Source organism: Thunnus maccoyii, chromosome 5 (assembly GCF_910596095.1).
Source record: "Thunnus maccoyii chromosome 5, fThuMac1.1, whole genome shotgun sequence".
Lineage (NCBI taxonomy): Eukaryota > Metazoa > Chordata > Actinopteri > Scombriformes > Scombridae > Thunnus > Thunnus maccoyii.
Genome location: NC_056537.1, coordinates 11,934,426 through 11,961,365, shown reverse-complemented (window position 1 = coordinate 11,961,365; position 26,940 = coordinate 11,934,426). Strand labels below are relative to the sequence as shown.

Below are 26,940 nucleotides of genomic sequence, written 5' to 3'. Positions count from 1 at the left end.
ACAAGTATTACTACCATCTCCAGGGGCACAGGACAAAGTAGGGAGGAGAGGAGTCTGTGCGCTACAGCTGGGATAGTCATTGCTCTGCATCCAAATATATGGCTGTGAAAGTGTATTAAACACAAGGGGCTTGATTTAAGATCCAAATCATTATAGAACACTATTAGTATCGGGAGAAACACATACATTTAATTTTGCTTATTCAATTTACAGTGTCAACCACAGACTGTATTGGATTGGGGGGCAAAAAGTCTCGTCTGAGCAGAGGCTAACAGAAAATTAAAATCACGCTTTTAATCTAGTAGGCTATGAGATTACCAGTATTACATGTAAAGCATTAGATGCACTGTAACCTACTAACATGTACAGTTAGTCAATTTATTGATCCATACAGAGATGTTAGACTTATGATGTGCAGAATTATGATGTGTAATCAATGACTAGTTTCAAACACATAAGAGTGGTTCCACAAAGGCTACACATTATACATTCTGATTAATATGAGATGGTGATGATTTGACTATTAAAGCTTATCTCAGCAAACTATTAAACCTCTATCATTGAATGAGCTCATCACCACCACATCTATAAATTGCTGTGTGAAGTACAGAATTAAGATGCTGTTGACAAAACAATCATCTCTAGGCCCTCACCTCAAGCTATTCTAAAGCTCTCAATCATATCATATGATCTTCATCAGCAGATAGAATTTCATTAGTTGTCAGGAAATGGTAGACCATTAAATGTCAATTTTTTTTAAAAAAAAAAAAACCTTTTGCCCATGTTGGCCTAAAAGTGGAATTTCAACTGATTCATGAGCTTGGATACAGAGGTACAGTCTCATCTCAAGGTCCATTATGCTGCTCTGGACCTTTCAATCATACCACATGATCTTCATCAGCAGATGCAGTTTGCTCAGTTGTCATGAAACTGAACTATTTTCAATCTTCTGCTTTACAGCAATCTACACTGTACAGTATGTACTGATGGCAATGAGCTCATTCAATTACAGAGGTGTCATAGTTTGTTGAGGTAAGCTTGAATATTCAGCAGATTCAAAGTCCAATCATCATTATCATATCATATCATATCATATCATATCATATCATATCATATCATATCATATCATATCATATCATATCATATCATATCAAGCAGGTAGTACAAATGCAGGATATGTGTCACCTTGTGTCCCCACTATTATGTATTTATCAATTTAGTCATTGAGGTGAGATTATAAACTAATGTTATTTAAAAAATACTTTGTTTTGAATTAAGTAAATCCTCATCATTTAAGAGATGTAGGATGATTTATACATGCTTAGAAAATAACTAACCTAGATGGAGAGAGAAGGACAAGGGCGCTTAAAAAATGTGTCTCATTAGTGATCTACAAGTGGTGATGTATATTATTCAGGATAAAACATGCATACGCTAAAAGTAAACCTGGTACCACTTTATAATGAGAAAACCCTGTATAAAGGTTTTGTAAGTTGTAGCTAATGGCTTTGTTAATAAATGATTTACTAAAGCGTTATAGGTCAGTTATAAGCCATTAATAAGAACATTTGAGTTGCTGGGTTGTAAAAAATCACTATTTGGAGTGAATTACCACTTACCTTCTGGGAAAAGAAAAGGTAATCATACATATATTAACATAATATATATTATGCAGTTATCAATGGATTACCAACATTTATAAGTACATTATTATTATTACTTAAAAGAAAGGATAAACACTAGACAAAGAGATTTTTCACAACCTTCAGTACAGTAGTAGCCCAAAATTTGTTCTTAATGATTTACAACTACTGTAAAGTATTAGTAAATTAATTATTAACTTTTAATAAAGTCATTAGTTAAAACTTATAAATCCCTAATAAAGTCTGCCTGGAAAGTGCTACTGTGCTCCTGTTAAAAATCATCACATTACCAAAAATGAATACTGCATATGGCCAATTAAGTGCTTAGTCTTCAAACATAATAGATAATGAATAGATCACATGCATACCAAAGCCAAAGACAAGAATTTAATGTAAATGGAAATACTTTATTTCACTATTACACAATAACAAGCTTGGAAAGAAAAATTACAAAAAAGAGAAATGGAACAAAATGCTACAAAGCACCACATAATATAGACGACTCATAAATGTGGCAACGGAACCTTATGCTAACTGTCTTTACTCTATCTAGGGTATCATCATCATCATCATCATCATTGAGAATTTAGAAATCAGCAAAAATGTTTGGACATCAAGCACAGTCATGCCAGTAATAGTAATATCTTACAGATTCATGTAGCGATGATTCGGAGTGGGGGGGGGGGGCGGTGATCCTTAAAGGTTCACTCTAAGTGGTGAGACAGAACAAAGAGTGGGTTTGAGGGAACTGTAGTCCATCATCTGTTTGGTATGATATAGGTTTGCATTTGGTATAAAGAGGAGTTAAGGAGGCAGGCGCGGCTCATAGAGTATTTGCAAAACACTCTTAATGCGTAACGTGCATGTGGAGCCAGATGGGTGGGGTCTACCATACAGAACATACAATAGGTTGAGCTAGAAACTGTAGATAATCAGCGGAAAGTACCTGAAGGTTAATTTTTTTTTGACAATGTGATATTGTATGAATTATCCTGATTAGTAACCGCCATCCATCTGGTTTAGCAGGCTGAAACAAATCCTGACAATGCAAATACTGTTGACCCACGCCTGCGAGGAGGACAGTGAAGAGACAGAGGAGTGGTGTTATTTTTTTTTTTTTTTTACATGGAGAACACTGTACAGGTGCCTTCAGATTTGCCAGGACTAAAGGCACATGGGGTCCACTGAGCAACAGATGTGTCCATTCTGGAAATAAGAGGAAGAGAAGGCAAAGAAACACATGAGTGGATTATCATCACACTTTAACCTCGGGCAAACACTTTTTGAAGCTCGGCAGATAATATTTTCAGGTGGCGTTGCTGCAGCGTACAGACTCTGTTTGGCATTTAGAATTCCTCTGGGTGTCATTTTGGCACCAACTGATCCAAGGCAGCAATATTCTACCGAGAATACAAATGTGAATGGTCACAGAGGCGTTCTGCTTTAAACTTGGGGGAATGATAAACTCTCTGGATCACTGAAGGTTTGCAGGGACAGTACTGTATCTGCTAAACCAAAACTGCCCGTACCGACTTAATACAGACCCTGATAACAGTAAATCTGTGTTGATGTATTTGAATTTAAAGTAGATCTTTGATGTGTAAGAAGATTTTCTTAAAAGTTGGCATCGGGACTTTGAATATGTTACAGTTTTTCTACTGAGAATGGCTTCTCTCATTTCTGTAAGAAGTGAACTTTATTGTCGGGCAAGCAGGGAGAAAATATTCCATCCTAGAAACTCAGGCAAGGGAGTCAGTCTTGGTGGATTAGTCCCAAAGCTGAGGCAAATAATTTAGACTCACAATTGGTAATGAAGAGGATATTCACCTGCACATTTTACTCTCTCAGTGATTGTTCTGGGCCACAACTCTTGGAACAAAAGCTTGTGGAGTGCAGCTGTCTCCTACCTGATTTACAAGGACCAATTATGCAAGTTTGGCTCAGTTTTCTAGATAGACTATCTTAGGCCCTATATATTGTAAGTACTGTGTGTGCAGGGATGTGAGCTTGTTTAATATAGTGCAGAGCAGACTGTGATTCCTTTGCTGCAGCTGATAAATAAACAGAGCATGGGAATCTATGATCTCTAAAAATCTCAACTTTAAGTATTTGAGGAATGATTCTCAAATGAAACATCACATCTTATTCAGCATCCTCTTTGCTCTTTGTTGTGCTTTTGAACAGAGACCGCAGCATTTGTCACATTCTTATTGTGAGAAGTTTGGATTTTCCTCCTCTAGGCAATCACAGTCATGTGCAACTGTGTGTATTTTGGTAAACTAAATAGACTGGGAGTTACTCATTAATCTCCTTCTCCATTTTTTTCTGCTTCAGTTACCACTCTATTAAATTTGGTGAAATGTGTCTTTTCCATATCAAAAGCTTTGTGTACACAGGTTAGCAGATCCGAATCAACACACAGACAGCTACACCTCCAGACATACGTACGACAATGTAAAGTAAACTCAGCGATGAGATGTTACAGATGCAAAAACTGCCTTCACAATGCAAACTCTTCACCACCGTGTGCTCTTTTTCTGACAAAGCACAAAGGCTTCTCAATTTTTCAAACCATTTTTCTTTGGTGTTTTGTCTGGCACTGAACTAGACGAACTGTAATTTGCTGTTTCGAGGCTGCCTGCAGGCTTACCTTGCACTGGCACAGGGTGCATTCGGTGCCATGTTTAATCCAGGAGGAGCCACTGAAGCGTGAGATGTTGTGCTCGTCCGTGCACGTCTTGGTGATGTCGTTGCGGATGGTGTCAGCCTGGCAGGGGTCGGTGACACAGCGGGGACAGCACTCGCCCTCGGGCACCACGGTAAACTCACAGTCCACAGGCGGGCACGGCAGAGGCCAGCAGTCCACCTGCCCCTGCTGCGGAGGCAGAGAGAGAGAGAATTTGAGATGGATAGACAGCCAGCGAAGAAAAAGGAGAGAGTTCAGAATAATATCTACGCTTAGACTATTGGATTTTCAATGCCTAAACAAGTTATTCATGCAAATACACACATTTCTCCTGACACTGTGCATTTGCATGCCAGAGGGACTGTCTTCATTTGATGAAAAAAAGAAGTTGTTAAGGTACCAAGAAAATATAGATGAGCAGAGCAATCTTCCAACACAGTCAGCAATTTTTTTTCAGAGGTAAATGTTCCAGCTTCTTAATTGACTTGTTCTGGTCCCCCTCTTTCATTGTTGTTCTCATATTAATCACAGCAAACTTTCAGCAGAGGAAGCCTTATTGGATTTCTCCTACTGCCATTTTTCTATTGGCCTGATAAAACAGGTCATATATATTGGCCAACTTTACACATCCTTCCTACAGCATTCTATATCATTCTGTCCTGACCCACTCCTACTTATACTGTCATGTGTGAGCGTTTTTGCTTCACGTCTTCTTTGGAGATGAAATATGAGCTCAGACTGTGTATGTTTAAACACACACGCAGATACAAAAGGCATGCACACATAAAGTTACAAGAGGCTTGATGCAAGTGTCCCACCGGGGATATTTAATATCACTGAAAATCGGCTGGCTCAGCATTTCAGAAATGCTGTAGTAAATTAGGCTGGCTATAAAGCACGGGGCTCACGTGGTGCTAATGCCCACTCCCTGCCTTCATGCAGTGTGTAAACATTTGAAGTGGGAAATCCCCCCGAGTGGTACTCTTTGCCCATAGCCGGAGGAAAGGATTGAATGTAGCCTCAGGTATTTGTCCCACACTGCGATAAGGGACATTGTCATCTTTGTCTGTTTATGCAGATGTGGCCTATGATCACAAAGGAGAGCGCTTTGCTTATACAATCAGCTTTTATTTGACTTCCAAACAGAACGGTGTGACGTGTAAACTTGATCAACCTAAAACTGAAGCCGCTCTTTCATCTCTTTGTGATATTCCATAAGGTATTATTTTAATCTGGCTTTGCGTTCAATCTTCATGGTATCCGACTGTATTTTAATCTCTTTGCTTTTACTTTATAAGACTGCATGTTACAAACTGCCTCCAGGAGATTAAAACTAGTGACATTTATCTTTGGGAATTAGCAGCAACAATCACGCTTTCTTTTATGCACCACAACAACCTTAAGTACAACCTACGACAAAGGAAATCAATGTTTCTTTGATCTTCTGTCGATTTAACAAGATAGCAAACCACCAGTGGCCTGTGTGTGCACGTTCTGCAAAGGCCAGATTCTTGATTTCAAATGATTGCATGGGTAGCGGAGAGGGAGTCACATCTTGGTCTTGGGAGAATGTTTTGCCCATCTGCCTGCTGTCACTGTGTATTTTAAAGCCCCTGCTGAGCCTGGACAGCCATGGCTCTGCTAAGTGTAGAAGCATTCAAGGTTCATTTCACGTCCCTGTCACGCTACTGGAGCCCCAGTACGGTATCGCACAGCAGCCTTCTCCCTCGCCCTTTCAAGTGCTGCTCTTTATACTGTGTGGCTGGTGGTCCTTTTTCTTTGTGTGTATGTCTCTGTGCATCTTTAATTGAGTGTGTTTTATGTCTGCCTTTGTGTTTGAGTGGATTTATGCAGGCATGAGTATGTGTTGCCGTGGTGACAGGTGTGCCTACATTCTTAAACATGACTACATATGTGTGTACATGCGTATACCATGTAAATACTCACGTTTGTATGCTGTATATGTGTGTGTGTGTGTCCTCTGCTGCTACGACAGGCGTGCCCGTGTCCTCGGATGTGTTTTTGTCTGCTTGTGTCAACATATATATAAGTGCCTACAGTGAGCACAGCCTATGTGAGAGTGAAGCCGAGTGAACCCACTTTCAGCCGACTGTGCTTCTTCGCTGCCTCTCAGCTGAGCAGTGATTTTCAAGCTCTTCTATAATGGCTTGCTGTAAGAAATCCAAAAAGCAGCCCTCAGGTCTGGGCATCAGGGCAGCACTACAATGGAGGGAGTGGTGGAAATGGCATTGCTGTTGCTACTCAGACCATAAATCCATCAGACCGGAGCCAACTTATATTATCTACAAGTATGGTTGATCTTTAAAAGACAAAGACAAAAGTGGGGGAAAAAAAGAAGGAAAAGGAGTTGTAAAGTGCTTGTCTGGGATCTACAGCGAAGATGATTTGTGAGTCATTGAACAGAAGGAGTGACACTGGTATGTGTTACAGCTGAGCGTGGGTGAGACAAGACGGTGGGGTAGAATATAAAGCGTGACATTTGCATTTAATATGCATATGGCTATGTGGCGAGAGGTAGAAAGGTTTATTGTTTTTGTCAGATTTATTGGGAATCACTTATGAAATGCTTCCCTGTTGTTTGAGCAGCGGCAATGTGTAAACCTTGAAAAAGGCCGACACGGCAGAAGATGTGAACACAAAGAAAATAGTGCATATGCTTTCCGCTGTGAAAGATTCATGTGGCGAATACAATGCGATTTTGTTTCGGATGAGAAATAGGATTGCACATAGAGGACACACAGAACACACAGAAACACACATACTCATCAATCAACACTGTGCACAATCCTCTCAAAGCATGATACACACTGTTACACCCTCCCACTCTCAAGGCACACACACATTTTCTACTGTTCTCTTAACCTTGGAAGTATCCTTCGATAAAATGTATAATTCCATCAGACAACAGCGCAGAGGCTGCTTTGAATTCTTTAAAATCTCACTAAAAACCGACTCCATTTCTTTCATCTTCATTTTCTCCTCTCTGAAATGTTTCTATTGACCTCTTAATCACTCCCCCTCTCTTTGCCACAAAACTTTTCTCCTTGACTTTCTTTACAGAGCACATCTCTCATTCACAAGCATTTCCATGGAGACTGGAGTATTTGTTACATTTTCTCGTGTGGGCGCTGTGGCACAGGAATGAGTGCTTATGTTGTTTTTTTATCGCTCTCACCATAAATGAGTCTGGATAAAATCATTGGTTCCATTCCTGCAGTGTAAATTTCACAAACGTGCGGGGGATATATATTCATCCTTACTCACCAGGCACTGGCACTGCTGGCAGTTCTCCACCCACGTGTCCCCACTGCCATAGGTGAGCAGGCCGTTCTGGTGCAGACATTGGCTGCTCAGTCGAGGGTCGCACTCGGGACAGCAAAACAGGTCAGCGTTGGGGTTGTCACAGTCGCAAACCATCCTGCGGCACATCACTTGGCCAGCCTGAGCAAGAGGCACAAACGCATTTATCACATGAGCACAATTAAACATTGAACACAGGCATGTGCATACATATACAGTGCGTGCATGAACATGTAAGGCCATTAGTTTGATGGGATCATCAAACATGAAACACATTAAAACACAATAAACATATGGTAATAATAAATATTGTCATAAAGGATAAGTAGCCTGTCCCTGGCAACTGTTTTGAAGCTGTCGTTTATGATAATTCAGTCTCAGATAGTACTGTAGGCAACACACACCAAACTGAAATATATGAATTATGAATACAGAGTACTATGAGTTATGAATACTGATGCACTGCAGTTCTTCAGGAGTTCCTGTTCATCAGTGAGATATTTGGAGAACTGTCTTGTTGTCTCAGTGATTTAAGGTGCCTTCCACATACAGGAAGTGCTGTGGGTCTGAATTTAATTCATTACCTTTGTCACAGTCTTCTCTCCTACTCATATCTGGTGTTACCATTTCAATGTTCAACTGTCTGAGGCAGAAATTCAATAAAAATAAAAGCATTTATTCTCCATATATGTTACATGCAGACACAATACCATGGACCAAGAATATATATACAGTCAGTAAAAAAAACAGCTCTACTTATCTGGAGTAGATCTAAGATCTGGAGAATTAACAAATAGGTAGGTGGGTGAGCAATCACAAATTTTCCTCTTGCATTTTTCTTGTACTAAATAACCGCAAAAGTCAGTCTAAAGACCATTAAGACTCAAATTTCCATTTCTACCAATAGTCAGTAAGCGCCACCACAATCTTTCTCAACACACATCAAAACTGCGCTAATTAAATAAAATTATCTTCATTTTTTTAATCTTTTAGAAAGTGACCTCACATACAGGCGACCCATCTGGTGCTCCAAGCAGATTAAAACAAACTATTTGCATATTGTAAAACCTCAGTCTGGACACAACCCACTCTTTGTCTTTTCTTTGATGTTTGACCTTGGTTTCCCCCATCACTTAGTCCCAGCTCACCATCTAATATCCAGCTGTGTCCGCCCCCCTCAAAAACAATAACATGTTTACTCCCCTGCTCCCTCAACTGCTCAATACAACTAATTTTGACAGGCAGCTCTTCAATCTCTAAAATCAATTAATATGACTCATTTAATTAGGGAGCCATTTCTGCCCTGGTCCTTTGTAATCAAATGAATAATTTGCTGCTTGATCATTCACTACCGACACTAATCCACTATAATCACCTTCCACTACTGTCAGACACTTGGCATTAGGTTGAGTGAAATGCTGAATTGTAAAGTATGACTGGTCCGTGACCTGATAATCACTGAGGAAAAATGTGTTTGTGGTGATGGAATGAGTTTTCTGGACTAACTGTTCCCAGATGACTTGTCACTTTGGTGTCAGAAATCAATCAAAACGACTACATCCAAAAGTCTGAGTCATTCTGGCAGACCTTTAAAACTCACTACATATAGCTACTGCACTTTAATTAAATTGCTCTTCATCGTGGCACTGTTAACAACACTGTCAGATCAGAGTTTATTGTACTGGTGTTTTCTATCTCTCCCTTTGTCTCTCCATGCCAGTCTTTTCCTACACATTTCCTGAGTTATTTAAGAAGAAGGAGGGGTGAAGATGGAGTCAGTCTTTTAATTTTTATGAGAATTTGTTTAAAAATTGTGGGAATGAGGCATTTAGCCTGTGCATTAATATAGCCAAAACTGGGCCCATTCACTCATGTGTCATACTGTATGTTATATATATCAGTGGATTTTAAGAACCAGAAAGTGGAAAAAAGAAACTCCTTGATGTCTTGGTGCAATTACAGACGGTACCAGAAGCTAGCTCACTCGCTACACAACTAGCTGGTGCAGTAGCAAGCGAACATGTCACTCACTACAAAAACACGACAAGTGAGCCTGATGAAACATACATGTAACATGCTGCTCGCTCTTCCACTTGCAGAAAATGTTTATATAAATACCAAGACGTTGGTGAAGAGCTGAGTGTTTGGTATGTGGCAAGCCTTATATTCACTTTTGATTCTTTTGCATTGTCTGCAATGCAGGAGTCAGCATATGTTTATAGCATTTTTAACTTCTGTTTTGGCTGCTTTGGGGCATAGGAACAAGCTGTAAACACAACACTGACCTATTAGCACCTTGTAAAGCTGTTATGGCAAATGTGTTAGTACACAGTTGCCTATTTACGCATCCAGGAGACACAGAGCAACATTAGCATAACTCTAAACAACAGGGAATTTCCTGTTGTTTAGCTGCTAAATGCTCCACTCTGTTCACTTGCTGCTAGTCGCTAACTGTGTCTGTCAGCCATTTGGCAGGTAGTGTACAGTGGGTTTACAGGGGGACCGCAAAGTCAGGTGATAATTCTTTGTGGGTTTGTCAGTATGAGCAACCCTTTTCATATTACACATACTCATTTAATCCATCGTAAATATACAAGTATTGATTAGTGGAGCTTTCACGCACCTACATTTTGTATTCAATCACGTGTCAATCTGCAGGGTACTGCAATTTTAAAGCAGTGAATGAAATGGCATTAACTAAAGTGATATGGGACTCTATATCACTTTGGCAACTTGGCACAAATTCTCATATCAAAGTTTCCCATTTAAACAAGTGAATGCTCTGCAACAGTTTATTAAGCTGCTGTGCGGCAAGCGAAGCGAATCCACTGAACCTGGTGATTTCATTTGAATTATTATTATATATTTTATGTCTGTCACAAGTGGTGATCATGAACTGCAACTTCCCCAGGTGAAATCTGACACTATTAGCTCAAAAGAGGGCATGTAATTGTTAATCCATTCACTGTCTTATGTCAGACACACTGATCTAATTTAAAAAAAAAAAAAAAAAAAAAACTTCTAATGCATTGTCCATCACTCCACTGTGCTTCAATACTTTTTTCAAATGTCACTGACAAAACAAGTTGACATTTGTTACTGATTGGCACAGTAGGGGACTGCATCATTCATACGAATGAACAGTTTTACAGTTGCTATGTTGTTCTTTGTTTAGACACTTACACAGTAGAGAGAGAATAAACAAAAGAGAGAAAACCCAATCCTAGACCAGTTGGGCACACATGCAGTAAGAGAGGGAACATCATTGCTCAACTATCTGTGGCACTGGGCACATTTTCTCTGTCTCTATCTGCCTCTTTATCTTTTTTTTATTATCATATCCATCTTTCCACTTGTCTGACTCTGTCTGTTTCATCCGATCCATCTACCTCTGCTTTGGCTACTCTCTCTCTCTCTGTCTGTGTATTTCTCTCCCAGCTCTCTTTGTCTCTGGCACTCAGTGTACATCTCCCTCTGTTTCTTACCTGGCAGGAGCACACAGAGCACCTATCACTGTCCAGCACCCAGATCTGCCCACTGTGCTTGACCTTGTTGTCATGGATACAGTCGCCGGTGCAGTTGTGCCCATGGGGGCAGCGACAGTCATAACCTCCCTCCAGGTTGAAGCACACTGTGTCGTTGGCACAGGTGTTCCTCCCCGTCTTGCATTCATTAATATCTGCAGAGAGTACAAAAAAGGTGACATCATACATATGCTCAGTGCAGGTAACACAGTTTATGCATGGCTTGTGGAAATGGGTCCCGTTAATGTCCCTTTTGTTATGGTGACAAAAGAGCCTGTTTTGTCACAAAAGGATTGGAAGTTTTATCCCTGGAGGGGATCCATATGTATCAGTGAGCAGCTACATTCTAGCAAGAAACTGACCTGCTCTCTGTAACTGTAAGTTGCTGAAAACAACAGCTTCAAATGCAACTGTAAAATGCAGCAATACAACAATTTTCAGATGTTGGGGGAAACATAAAGAATACAATTGTAGTGTAAACAAGAAATCCATTTGTCAAATTATAACTTTGCTTTCATAATAATAATGGATTACATTTATATAGCGCTTTATCTTGATAAGCACTTCACCGGGAAGGGGGAAAACTCATCTCAACCACCACCAATGTGTGGCACCCACCTGGGTGATGCGCAGCAGCCATTTTGCGCCAGAACACTCACCACACATCAGCTTGAGGTGGAGAGGGAGGGAAGCATTCAGCCAACACTGGGAGATGATTAGGTGGACAGATGGAGTGAGCCAGGTTGGGAATTTTGCCAGGACACTGGGGAACCCGGGTGCCATGGGATCTTTAATGACCAAAGTGAGTCAGGACCTTGGCTTAACGTTTCATCTTGTCTCAAGACGGCATCTCCTGTAGCACAGTGTCCCCCTCACTGCACTGGGGCGTTTGCAATTTATTGGGACCAGAGGGAAGATTGCCCCCTACTGTCCCACCAATACCACTTCCAACAGCAACTTTGTTTTTCCCAGGAGGTCTCCCATCCAAGTATTAACCAAGCCCTACGACGCCTGCTTAGCTTAATTTATTCAGCAGAAACAGGGTGCATGTTGGCATGGCTGCTTTGTGAAACCCAGACAGGTTTGGGTTTTTTTTTTTGAGAATGTCTTTAATGTGCTTTTTTTCCTGCCTCTCCCTACTCAGACTGACAGCAAAGATGGGGTCAACGAGTGGAGCAACGCTAGCACTATTGTTACAGGCAATGCTTCAATGTTACGGTAGATTGAGGGTTACATTTTGACAGCTGACACTTCTCCTGACAGACTATATCAGAGAGAATGCTCCAGAAAATGAACAGGCTGCAAAAAGAAAACTGACATTTTGGTAGGAAAGCACACTGATAATGACATACCTATCTAATCATACCAGTACTTACAGAAGCGTAAAAAAAACACCTTATTAAACAAAAGTTGCAGAGATTGTGATGGCAGATCATTCAAATATTTCAACAAAGTTCTGCTTAATTAAAAGACAATTTAAGGAAGAAGAAGAAGACCCTTTGTGATGGAACTGAGATGTTGAATCAGATGCCATTCAATAGAAAATGAATGCAGTGTTGTCTATTAATAAGGCATTGTGAAGCCATCAGATGCAATGAAAAGGAACCAGAATTTAAATCTCATTTGGGTGAAAGAACTCAGAACATTAGAGGTTTAAAAAATGGAAGCAGAATAATAAGAAAAATTTTAAAAAATCTGGCACAACTTCCCCTATTTCCAAGGAGATGGGAAATATTTTTAAAAAAGAAAGAAAGAAAGAAAAACTGAGTAAGTGTGATATATTGTGGAGCAGACTTTGTGGCATCAAAACTTCAAGTTTAAGTTCAAAATTGATAAACGTGTGAGGGGACAAATTATCCTGGAAAATAGAATTTATTATCACATGTGATTTAAGTGATTATATGATGTGTTTTAGTTTAAATTCATGACATGAAACCTTAATGAAATGTCAGTTTTAATTTAATTATATATCCAAAAGCCATGAATGCATATATGTGATTTTTTTTTTTTTTTGCTGCATATGTTAAATTAAAAATGTGACTCCCCTGAGTTATCAAATTGCAAATCATATAATCAAAATTCAAACTTTTCCTCTTCATATTTTTCATATTTGTGTAAGAAAAGAAAAGACGGGCCACTCACCTACACATGACTCCCCACTTGCGGAAAACAAGCCGTTGTCATGGTAGCCATCGCGGCACTCACAGTGGTACCAGCCGGGCAAGTTGACACAAGTGGATTTACTATCACACTCGACAAAGCCATCTGCACACTCATCAATGTCTGAAGAGGAGAGAAGAGAAAAGAGAAGAGAAGGACATTAAAGGACCAGTGTGTTGGTTTTAGTGGTATCTAGCGGTGAGGTTGCAGATTGTAACCAACTGAATACCCCTTCCAAGCATGTAGAGGAACCTATGGTGGCCACGGAAACTGTGAAAAATGTGAAAGACCCTCTCTAGAGCCAGTTTTGGTTTGGTGTTGCAACACAGTGGATTCTGTGGAAGAGAAACCGCTCCCTATGTAGATATAAGGAGCTCATTCTAAGGTAACGAAAACACAACAATTCTTGTTTTCAGTTGATTATACACTAATGAAAACAGACTTATGAATGTTATATTCCATTTCTGCCAAGTCCATTCCTCTAGATGCCATTAAATTCTACACACTGCACCTTTAAGACATCCATATAAAATCTTGTTGGTTGCAAAATATGCTCTTTACAGTGAGAGGGTTATTGAGCTCCATTTTTGCCTAGTAGGCATATTCAGCATTGACTGATTCATAATTGATAAAACAACGTGTCTAGCATTTGAGTGAATGTAGTCCGTAGGCCTTATTGATCAAGCATACTTGCATAGCCACAGAAGGACATTTGTATCAATAAAAGATAGCAAGGAATGAATGAATCTAATACAATAAGCCTATACTTAGAAGCAAGAGACATAACAGGGTTAGATTGTGAAATGCCAGTAAAATCCTATACAGTCTAATCCACCAACACATGCAGGTAAACAAATAAATCCTTAAGTGTGTGCACACTTTTATTGAACTTCACTTGGACATAAGGAGTTTCTATGATGTGCAAAAAAGCTCAGCAAAGGGTTTTGACACACCTTCTAATGCAGCCTGTAGGTGGTTGTCAATAGATGGAGCTGATGTGTTTTCACAGAGTTCCACTTAGAAATATCCTTGACTCTGCCTCCTCCTTCAGCTCCTGTCTTTAATACGAGACTTAAAATACAAGCTCTGACTTTGTCCTCTCTTATGTGTTTCTGTTTTTTTCCCTTGTCATTCTCTATTTCTATCCTCTCTTTTTATCTGTTTTTCCTTTTGAGTCTTATTCTTCTGTTAACAAGAGACCAACGTTCAAACCTTTTATTTCAACAAGCAACCATCCAACAAACATCCACCAAGAACAAATCCAATATAATTTGCAATAATGCAGAAAACACATGAAGAGACAGATCAGATCAGATATTTCAGCTAACATTTAATTAAACTAAGGGCCAGGCCCACACGAGAGAGGAAATAAAGCCTGATATTACACAGTAGGGCTAAATACGTTAGGCCCAGACATGCGCCGTGATTAAATGTGTCTGCATAGCCAGTGATGGCTTTTTTATGATTGTGCATGATGCATGATGCTCTGCTCTCATTATGAAAATGGCAGTGTGCCGTGTCTGACCTTCTCTACGACCTCCTGCAACAGTATCCCCCATAGAGCGACAGGCAGACGGGCTCATGGTCCCCCACCGCCCAGGCAGTAATGGGATTAAGATCTATTGGCTAATGAGCCCTCAGCCTTTTAATAGAATTTCTGCAGCAGATTAACCGTTGATCAAATGTCCCGCAGATTAGGGCCTTATCTATTTAAAAATTACCCGCATTTGTCTGAGTCATGTGCAGGTTTGCAGGAAAAACCTACAGGATCTTCCTTTATTCAGTTTTCCATAGTGACCAGGTTCAAAAAGCTCTCTCTTTCCATGCGGCAGACTTTAAAAGGAAAGCTCACATTTCACTAATTACATCAGTTTGGTGAGAGCAGAGCACCTCATTTTCTCCCCTTAGGACAGCAATGCTGGGTTAAAAGGACACTGCTTAAAAATCATGAGTGTCCAGCAAATAGTATAACTAGCCTATCTTTGAAAATTAATATAAATTCTCCCCACTCCTGAAGAGAAATATCCAATGCTCTTTGTTGCTTGTGAATTTCAATGTGATAAAAGCACAGGGAGATTTTAAAGGGAAAAGTTACAAGAGGTGTATTGCCAGTATATCAAAAAAATCAAGCTGAATTTGTTCAAATCATCCTCTTCTGCCCAATAAGACAGTCTGAAATCGTTCAAAGTACAACCAAGCAGTCAGATACTATTTATAACAGACTGATGGTGAGTCTAAAAATATGCAAATGGTTTATTTTCAGCCAGTTTCATTCAAGCATTTTAAAAAGTTGTCTGGCTATCACAACAGAGGGTTGCACTCGGAACAAAAGATCCATCACTTTCTCTTTAATCTGTGCCGAACCTGTCAGCTACAATTATGACATGATGCATCTAAGCCTGCCGTCAAATCAGCTTTTAAAGTGCTGCAGTGTTTTAGGATAGTGAAACTCGCTGTTGTCCCACCTAGGACTTGACTGAATTTAACACGCGAGGTATAACATGCTCGCAAAAGTCCTGCCTCTTCCTTTATCATCTTGCGTAAATGATAATGGAAGATCATTGTAATTAAATCATCAACAATGACAATCAGACGGGGGCACTGCCTAGAAGCTCTGTAACTATCGAATGTTGAAGCTTTGTCTTTCGTTGAGTCATGGGTGTGGATGGTGCAGTGCTTTCACTTGTTAAATCATGTCATGTTTTTCCTCTCTCTGCTCTGAAAAAAACGGACTCCACAAACAAAATAAAAACTTTCTTTCTGTCTCTAAGTCCTGAAGAGGTCAAGGCCACAGAACAACAGTTGTTTTGGAGTTACCTTGCTGACTGGAAGCCATGGAACTGACAGAGAAATAACTACAGAAAGAGAGGAGGAGGAGGACAAGGATGGAGCAGATGAGAAGGACAGGGATAAAAGGAAGGAGGAGGAGGAGGTGGTGGAGGCAACGAGGGAAGAAGAAGCAGGAAGAGAAGGAGGAGATGGAGGAGTAATAGGCGAAGAGAGACAATGAGACAGACTGCAGTTATCCTACTCGTTATCCTGAGTGGCAGTCTGGAAACAAGGGCTCTATTAAGGCAGCTCTCAGAGGACGAAGCAAGGAACAAGCGGGCGGTCTTTCCTCTGCACCCTCCTGGGCTTGTTATGCCACTCTGCCTAGAACAACCCCCTCTATCTTCTCTGTCTTTATCCCCTGCCTTCACCTTTCTGTGTGTTACTTTTTCACTTCACCTGTCTGTCTGTCTGTCTGTCTCAGAGCTGAAGCAAAAACAGAGGTGCCTTCGTCATCACCTTTGCTCATTCCAGTTTGCGCTTTCTTTGAGCAGAAAAAGGCAGAGTTTAGTCTAGCCTGGCCTCTCTCTTCAACCTGCCCTTTCATTGTCCCTGCTCCCGCCAACCTCTTCACTTTGTATTCACTTCCTATTCTGATCCTTGACAGTTACAGAATTTTCCTTTTACCCCTTCCTTCCCTCTTTCCTATCCACCGCTGTCGTTTTTTCCTCTCATGTCTTTTCCCTTCTCTGACTGACAGATAGCCCTGCGGGTTGGGATGTGGTTCTGCTGCATTGCAACATTCAGGAAAGAACCCGTTACTGCTGCCATATGTACATCTCCTGTACAGTAGCCTAATTCAAACTGATTTCCATTTCCATTGAGGACTACCTGATAATCCTGATAGGCTCCAGGAGGAATTATTCAGAAACATCTCTGGATCTCAACTCAACCTCTCCTCTTGCTCCTAAGTCAGATACCATTTGACAATAAGTGGATTTTAAAATAAACTGAATTTGTCATGTCAGATCACATTTACTATGATGGCTGCAAAACCTTCAAGTCAACAATAATGTGTACAAAGCTGTTATTGGCATGTACATGACACAGCGATAAGGTAAGAAATGGATTGTGCATTGCTGCTCTTTTATGTACAGTAAAGTGTAATTGAGTGATTGTCACTGGTCCTCAGTCTTCATTAAGAGAAAGAGCGAACTCAAATAATCAATCAATCATCATGAAGCCCCAGGCAAATTGAGTTACACACTGGGTTCTTGAAGATGAAACAGACACTGAAACGCAAATCCATATCCTCAAGCACTTGAGTGGGAAAGTGGATAAGTAATCATGGTAAATTGGATACAAGCACAATAGCTGCAAGCGCATACAGAATGCAATCACTGTTTCAGTTACCTATAGTTGTAAAAATTCCTGCACTCTTTAAAGTCAACGTAAAATCACAGTTAGTCATTCTTTGTTACAGTCACAAATAATCAAATAAAATAAGTAGTAAATTTCTTATTTATTACTTAAAGAAAGAAAAACATCTTTGGAGGCACAACAAATTCTCACAAATTCTCCTTTACCCCCCGAGTCTCTGAGTGAGAGGGCTAATGCAAGTGTTTTATTAACCCCCGTGCTGACAGGGGTACCAACACACAATATAAACAAATTTGTGCTGGCAACTGGTAACTGGAGCCACAGCTTTAAAAAAAGGACCGTCTTATCAGCAGGGCAATTTAAAGCTGCACTAATCAATATATTTATATTAACTATAGAAAAAAATTACTGTAATGTGAAATGTGTTGTTCATGAGGACGAACATACAGATCATTATCACCCAACTCTGCCATTCCTCTCAGCTATACAGAACATTTTAGAATATTTTAGCTCATTGTTTTGGTTTTATGGCCACAACTTTTGCTTCACTTTCACTGCTCTCATCAACACTGAGATGCTATTTTCACCAAAAAAAAAGCTCTGATAAGCTCAATAGCTACCTGCCCAGCACCAAACAAGACAAAGTTAGCAACTAACTGGTGAACATAGTGGAGCATTTAGCTGCTAAAGAGGCAGATATTTTCCTTGCATGGTTTTCAGGCACTTATTAAGTGCCAAGTCGAATATATATCGGAGAAAAATATTTTTGATAAAAATCTTTCTGGAAGGTCCCAGTTGCCCAGTCGAAATTATGACTTGCAGGTTGACGGGAATGCTATTTACAAGTCGGAAACTCATAGTTACCGTAACTCTGAGACGACACGAACGTGGCACAAGTATAAAGACTAGAAGCATCTAAACTGATCAAGCTTAACATTAGCAGTTATATTTTTTAAGGTCATCGATACTCTAAAGTTGACTATCTAATTAGTTAGCTAGCTTGCAAAATTACAGTAGCAGTGCACTTTTCAGACTGTCAGTGTTTGGTAGCTCATTCAGCACGCCACAGCACAACACAAGATGTGTTTCCATGATTGTGGATAATAAGGAGACATTTATTAGCTAGAAAACTAAAATGGGTTGCGGTTCAGAGTCTGCGGCTCTTTTTTGTATTTGAATTGTGGCAAGCTGCTATCTGACTGCTTGTTGTGTCATCAGTCAATAATAGCATAGTGACTGTTACTGGTTCATGCAAATACAGTTTCAACTGAAATTATGTAATTGGCTAAAGAATTTTGCTGTCTATGAGGCCAAAAACAATGGCATTCTGCCTGGTATATGGGCAGAACAGAGGCACCATTATTAAACCAAATAAATAAAACATTTTTTCCCTAAAAAGAGGACACAGGACATATAATATACATAGCATATTTGTAATCTGCAGCAGAGAAAAACATGAAAATGAATTTCAGTCGGACTGTAAAGCGATGTGACTGTCCAGTGCTCACTGCAGTTCGCTGCACTGCAGCAGCTACAGCGGCAAGCTATCCCTGGGAGATGTGTCATTTAGGTAGAAGCAGCAGGTTGCGCTCAGCTAAACGACAGCTCCGGCCATTAGCAGGGCCTAATTAAGACACACTAATTACGGGTGATGGAGTGAGTGCTTTGTAAGGCCGTCTCTAAATAAATAATGAATACATAATCATTGTACTTAAACAAGCCGCTTGAGCTTAAACAGTCACAGGCCCCCGGGCCTTGTGGGTAAATCCTGGAACAAAAGAGGGAGAGAGGGAGAGCTGAAGCGATGCATCATGGGAGCTGTCAAGGGGCGAAAAAATTAATATGTTTTTAAATATTCACTACCTGTGCCTGAGTGTCGGGTGGGAGGTGCCCAGGGGAGATTTCAGCTATGATGAGTTTGTGATGTTTTTTTCTTGCCCCCTATTGTATAATACACACTGTGGCCCCGGCTGTTTAGAATTAAGCAACAGCAAAACAATTTAACCTAGACAGACCTGTTTTCATGTACATGTATCTGTTGCTACCTGTATCTGTTAATACACCTTTTCATATTTGGCTGACCATCTATTTGTATGACTTTATGTTTTGTCCTGTTGTTGCTGGTGTCGATCTGTCTGTCTAATAAAGTTTTGTCTGACTAGCAGACAGTTTGTCTTTCTGTCTAAAACTCTGACAAGCTTCCCGGAGCTTGACATCAATGTAAATGAGGTCTAAGGGAACAAATTGTTTGTCTGGCCCCATTCTGCTCTCCGTCCTGGTCAATATGCCAGCGTGACCTCAGGGCTTCACACTCCTTTTCTCGCAGCCTTCAAAGTTTCCTTAGAAACTCACTAGCCAACCACTTGTCCTCCCATCCTCCTTCTTTTCGCTGTTGCTATTTTTCCTCTTCCATTTTTACATCTCATTATAAATCACCTCCTTTCAGCTACCCCTCCTCTTCTTCTCTAATCTCCTCTCATCAGCCACCCGATATCACCCAAAAATTAAATATCTTCTCCTTTCTTCACTTCTCAACTCTTTCTCTGCATATGTCCTCCTGAAACTTCAGTTCCTTCTTTTATTCCTCACAGAACTCAAGAGAAATCTAAAGGTGGAGAGACGGTTGCAAAACGAGTATTTTTTTGGGAAAACAAAGAATATGGAAGCTCTGATGAAAAGGTGCTGTTTCATTTACATAAACAGAACGTTCCTTTCTTTCATCACATCATATCTCTTTATGAGAGTATCACTTCTGAAGAAGAAGTGTGCTGGTAAATGTTCACGACTTGAGAAAATGAGAGTTTTTCCTACCAATAAAACATCAATTTACAGTGTAGGTGTAATGCACCAGGGTTCCCTGATGATGCTCTTGAACATAACCCTCCAGGAGTGTGTAGGAGTTACAAATCTAAATTGTATCTTTAACACCAACATAAAAATCTTTTATCTCTTTCTCCTTGTCCTTAAAGAACATTGTCGATGCCACACTGGCCTCTGTATGATTCAACACTGCTGATTAAAAGTGCTTGTGAGGACCTGAGACTGCCGATGAATTGAAAGATGAAAGGGAGAGGTGTCCATCCACAGCATCTGATCAAATGCTCTTCTCCCATGAGCAGCCTACAGCGTTCTTTGAGAAGCTAGCAAGAGGCCAGCCAGGGACCGCAGAGATGGCCATTAGTTATAGGACTGACAGCATAGTGACAGAAAATTTTAACTGGTGGCCAAGCTTCCTAATAGGCTTAGAGAGGCTTGAAAGCAGAAGATAATGAGCTCAAAATAAAGGAAATACAAGGAATACCCCCCCCCATTCATCTCATAGGAACAGTTCAGCAATTCAGTCAATAAAGACATCTGAGACCTAAACAGAGGAGGATGTTCACAGATGTTGTGCCCAATTATTTCATGTAGGGACTACAGGCTGGTAAAAAAAAAAAAAATCTTTATACTCCCGGGCTCTGTTTCCTAAAAGCATCTTAAAGCTAGCATTGTAACTGAAGACATTCTTAGACTTGTAGATTACGAGTTCCTCCTGTCCACTTATCTAAGAAGACTGAACACCTTCAGAGGATTTATTTAATTTTAATATATGTTTATTTAATTTATGCTCTCTGTGTATTAAAATGGTATTTATACGACATGAGAGAATATCTTTAAATGCAAAACATAAATAAAGTATTAGCCCTGGCTAATATAAAGGGAAATTACTGAGGCTACAAAAATGTTTCATCTTCCTTTCAAGGAAATATTTATGAAATCAGTTATTTCTGTCGAATGGTCTTGCATTGTGCATGATTATATCTGCTACACTGTGCTGCCATTCTCTTCCTTTTCGGTCATGCAAAGGTACAATCACTTCATAGCACTAAATGGACAGGTGTAAACTACATCAACGTCATGTACTTGTTTTTAATCCTTATTATCAGTGACTGTATAATGAAAAAGTATTACATTACTTTCATCCAGCCTTTTCCTGAGCTCTTGTTTTCTGTTTCAACATCTATTCTTTTATCTTAGTGCAGTCATGTACCTGTGTTTTTTAATTAATCACACATTTTGAACCTTAATTTGGGCTTAAGGGGAACTTAAAGCAGCTAATTTGTTCAAAGTACATCAGGTTTATATTATACCTTAACCTAGTCTCATGTATTATATAAAATCAGCTGCATGCTGGAAGTTCTGACTACTGACTGAAAGTTAGATGACTTTTTTTTTCATATTAAAGCGTATAAAGCCTCTATTATGTAATTTTTTAAAAATGTTGCTTTAAATTGTATGTAATTTTAGCATTTATAATGATAAATTCACATTAAAATGTACCATGCACTATGGACAGCCAAGGTTCAGAAGCTCTTAACAGTTCATGTGCATTTGTATTTGCCCTTAACTGCTGTTTTAAGAAATGCTTGTAAAATGTTCAGAGGTGTCCACAGAAATGCTTTTTAAATTTAAAGGTTAATTTATATCGGGAAGCAAAGCCCAGGGGAATACATTTGGTTTACTATATGGGCAACCTTATTCCTCTGCACTTAATCGAGAAACAAGAAATTAAATTACTTACAGCATAAACCCAAATGAAAAGGAAAACATAATGGAGTAACCGTCAAATAGTGCAGAAGTTAACAAAGACATTTGGATTTCAGAGAAATGTATTCACAACTTCATTTACATTCTATCTAGCATACAAGTACTCTAGGTTAAAACAAAACATCACATGCTTCAAGAGACATATTTAGGTTTCATTCTGAAACATCCTAATAGCTATGGCGGTACATTTTTACTCTGAATTTCTCCGAGCCATGAGAGAAAATGGACACCCATTTTACTGAAAAATAAACCTAACATTTCAACATTTGACCATTTTTCACCCTAGTCATAAGGCACAGTGTTAGCCTGAGGCTAACATATTGACTATGCGGCTTGTTCGGGGCACACATTACATGGCTGGCCCTGCGTACATTTATATCCATGACTGAAGTGTATGTGGCCTGCCGCAGCTTTATCCTGCATAATTCATGATGTGTCAGAGTTCTCCACTAGCTGGTGTCTGTCTGTCAGCACTGCGTGTCCCCTGTCCCTCCCCATCCATTCCCCCTGAATGGTAATGACAAGCCAGCAAACGCGCGCACACAGTCACAAAAAGACTGTAACACAAATAGAGCCACAGACACATAGCAGAAGACAACACACATCCACATTTGTACAATTACACCAAATCAAACACAAATGTACACAAAATATTACACATATGCACACGACAACACAACGATGTACAACAATCTGAAATGGAATTGAAAATCCAAAAACTGTTTGCATTTCCTCCTAAGTAAATGTGTGTGTGCACACTCATAGGTGTGCGTGTCTGTATCCGCACTGCTTTGAAGACCTCCTGCTCGGTGTCTTATGACAGGCCGTCAGTCTGCCGCTGCTGCAGCAGAAGTGGTTGAGTCCCTGGGGAGGCCTCTAAAAGCTCACAGGGTTCTGGGGGTGGGGAGCCCAGACTTAGTGAAAGCTTTTCCATGTTCATCCACCCAGCTCTGCTTCTCCTCCTCCTGCTGCACCGACTCCACCAGCCTCATTCTGCATCCAAATGCGGAGAAAACTCACTAACCCCTACTCTCTAACCACCCATCTCTCCTTGCATTTCCCATTCCATCGCTGCATCTGTCAGTTTTTCCCAACATCTCTGTATCTTCCTTTCCACTTCACCTCCTCTCACCCCCCTCTTAGTCGTTACCTCTCTTTCCTCTCCCTCCTCAAATTTTGCATCTGTCAGTCTTTCCGTACATCTCCTTCAAACTATTCTTCTCGCCCCCCACCTCTTTCCCATCCTCCCTCGCCTCCCTCTATCCAGTGGAGCAGCATATCCTACAGTACATTAGCCTCCATACATCTCTGTGAGCTTCTCCTGTAGACACTTCCCTCGCTGGGAGCTGCTGTCACACTGTGAGGAGACAGTAAGAAGGACCCCCCTTTCACACTGACTGACTGGTGAAGTCTCTAAACAGTGCCAGAGGCTTTAGCCCTGTAGCAAGGGCCCTGATGGTGGTCCTGGACTTTAAAACCACAAGAAAAAAAAAAAAGCACGAGGATGGTAGCTGTCACAGAGCTGACTCGGATGAGATCGAGAAGGGAGGCAGATTGTGGGAGGGAAATGAAAGATAGACATACACACAGCAGCAGCAGCAGCTGTGGTGACAAACATCTTGTTGCCTGAGGCATCGGGAGCATGCACGTGAGAGCTTGTTTGTGTTCGCTTTCCCAAACCCCGAATTCTAATCAGCCTCTATGATGAGCGGAGAGGAGCCTAAAAACAGACTGATCCCTGAGCCAGCAATCATTCATCCCCTGATCCCCCTCACAGTGCGATTAAGAAATAGACAACTGTAATTAGGAAGAAAAACTGTTTGCAACCATTTGTGTTTAAGGTCACATTTAAAGGTGCAGTGTGTAGAATTTAATTGCATCTAGCAGAACGGACTTGGCAGAAATGGAATATATATATATGTTTTAATAGTGTATAATCACCGGAAAATAAGAATTGTTGTGTTTTTGTTATCTTAGAATGAGCCCTTTATATCTACATAAGGAGTGGGTCCTCTTCCACGGAGCCCACCATAGACATGCACCGCTATGTTTCTACAGCAGTCAAACATTTTCACGTCAAGGACCCATAAACTGACAAAAATTAGACCACGGACCCCAATTTGATAAGATTTTGTCCCAGGGTCCCCCATCTGACAAGATTTTTGCTTTTAGATGTTTATTACAGAAAGTGTATGAAACCCATGACCAAAATAATCATTCATTCTTCCATTGTGTTACTTAAGGATGGAATTAAAGTGAAAACAAATAATCACCCTTTTTGCTGGTGACCCCCTGGAACCCTCTCAAGGACGCCTGGGGGTCCCCTAACCTCACTTTGAGAACCACTGTTCTACAGTAGCCCAGAACGGACAAACCAAACTAGCTCTAGAGAGGGCCTTTCACACTCTTCGCAAGTTTCACTGCCACTGTAGGTTCTCTTACACCGTTGGAAGGGGAGGAGGAGGGGTATTCACCACTACATGCTACTAAATCCTACACACTCCATCTTAAATGTGGTAAAAGAACATGTTTAAGAGTCAGGTGATCCAAATTACAATAAAATATATTTTCTCACCTACCCCTAGTGGTGTCAACTCAGGTGGATAGTTTTGTTTTATTTTATTTACCCAGGGTTTAAGATATGCATCTCTGAGATGTCTGCTACCAACCCAATACAATTGAGGTGAACAGAATTTTGTGTCTGGTGCTCACAGAATTGAAAAATGAGATTAGATAATAATCATTGAGCTTTAATGGTGCTAGTAGGCAGATTTTTTTTAGCCTCTGGACAGAGCCAGGCTAGCTGTTTCCCCATTCCTGGTCTTTATGCTAAGCCAAGCTAACCACCTACTGGCCATGGCTTCATATTTAACAGACCAACATAAACTTCAGTCAAGAAAGCAAATAACAATGTTTCCACTTTTGTACCTTAACAAAGCAGTGTATCTTGCTTTTTTGAATATTAATTTCCTTTTTTGTGGACGGAGACATCCATTATTTAAGAACAAAGACCTTCCACAGACCTAACCTCGGTATGATCTGATTAAAATAGAAGTGTGTGTGGAAAAAAACTAACTCTACAACAAAGAAATGTTTCCTACAAAACTAATTTATTTGTAGATTTCTTCTTTTGAGATATCGACTGATGAATAGAATCACCTTGGACAAAACGTCTGTACATATTGTAAGATTCCTCTCTTGATGGACTATCCATCAACTGTTATTGAGCCGCAGAACACTCACAAAAGACAGTGAAGTAAGAGCGGGAGACGAAAAGAGAAAGGCAGGGATCCAAAACACTATATAAGGTAATGAAATGTGTGATTGCCTGGACCGTGCCATTACTAGGGGACGAGGTCCTCAGAACCTTCTCTGCTGCAAAAATGGGGAGGAGGGTAAGTCATTATGGTTAGGTGTGTTAACACACTGTAGATCTCACACAAACACACACACACACACACACACACACTCTTTCTCTCCTCCCTCAACATCTCAGAGCAGCACCATGAGGAAATTCATTTACTTTAAGACGGGCAGTAAAAAGGACGCCTCGTAAAAAAAGGTCCTTTATGTGCAATCAATACCTGAACCAATGAGCAAGCAGAAAGGCTCAGTTTGCTTCACTCAAACACGAGCACACACACCGAGAGAACTGTCATGACTTGACTTTCTATTAGCTCGGCTGCTTGTCTCCTGAAGGACACTCCAAGAAAGGTTGAAACGGGTTATGAGAAAGGTGCTGCTGCTATAGATTAGACATACGGTGCATCCAGCTCAACCACTAGGATTATAGTCTTTCTTGGTTACCTTAAATCACCAGCACTGCAGAGGGGAAAACACACTGAAAGAGATCCAAAGCCCTGAGTCTTATCACAGTGTTGTGTTTGACATATTTCCATGCATGAGAGCAAGTAGTGATATGGCCTTTGCTATAAAAACAGACTGACTTAATACCCAGTTAAGCTATCGTTGCTCTATCGGATATTGCGCATCAGGAGTTTATGCCATTGTAATTTGGATGTGGCATGGAGCCTATGAGGAGGAATGCCATGCTGATTAATAATGTCTGTGATATGGGGTAATTCCCATACTGCTGCAACTGCAGTTCAAATCCTCCATTGTGCCATTGGAAGAGGTACAAGCTCATTACTCACCATAGAGCACAGACCCACACAGACACAACGGACAGACACACACAGTGAATATAGCACAGGATGAGCACTGAAAACATCTCAGCATTTACAGATCAGCTGTTTTGTCGAGGTCAGAGCAAAGACAGCTCCACAAAGTAAGAGTAATCACTGTTTTTTTTAAACAACAGCCCACATATGCCAAGATAACTAAAGCAACAACTTTGATCTTAAGTTCCTTTCTGTGGTAATCTCTTCTTTCCTTTTTTCCTTCTCCTGTTGGATATGAAGAACATGCAACACCCCCTCACTTTACGCAACCTCTCCTTCCTGCTTCTTGTCCCAGCCCCGCACATCCAAAAGTCCAACCTGAGCTATTTTTGTGGAGAAAAACGTAGGAATGAGACTGAAATGTACTCTTACCTGTCTCGCATCTCTTTCCAGTAAATCCTTGCTGGCAAATGCAGTTGTTTGGTGAGATGCAGGTTCCCCCATTCTGGCACAATCCGTCACACATAGCTAGAGGTAGACCAGAGGAGAAGAGCCATTACTCACTAAGATTAACGAGCATTAACTATGTAATTAGACCAGCAGCAGCATATGTATTTGCATACAGAATACGAGCTAATTTGGCGATGTGATTCATTACGGGCTCTCATGATATTATTTCGTGTGATTAATGCATCTCACCAAGGTTAATTCAAAAATGTTCATTATTCGTGGGTAGACTGTTAGTTAAT

General features: G+C 40.4%; 1 protein-coding gene across 1 annotated transcript in view; it reads right to left on the bottom strand.

Annotated features, from left to right (window-relative positions):
• Positions 1-2,029: 2,029 nt before the first annotated feature.
• nell2a (neural EGFL like 2a) overlaps positions 2,030-26,940 on the bottom strand; it is an 80,438-nt gene continuing 55,527 nt past the window's right edge. Inside the window, exons 15-20 of the mRNA XM_042411859.1 lie at positions 26,624-26,719; positions 13,317-13,457; positions 11,136-11,329; positions 7,615-7,791; positions 4,294-4,518; positions 2,030-2,849 (exon numbers count right to left, since the gene is read on the bottom strand). Of these exons, the coding sequence (XP_042267793.1) occupies positions 2,808-2,849; positions 4,294-4,518; positions 7,615-7,791; positions 11,136-11,329; positions 13,317-13,457; positions 26,624-26,719 (875 nt within the window). The 3' untranslated portion in view covers positions 2,030-2,807. The remainder of the gene's footprint in view (positions 2,850-4,293; positions 4,519-7,614; positions 7,792-11,135; positions 11,330-13,316; positions 13,458-26,623; positions 26,720-26,940) is intronic.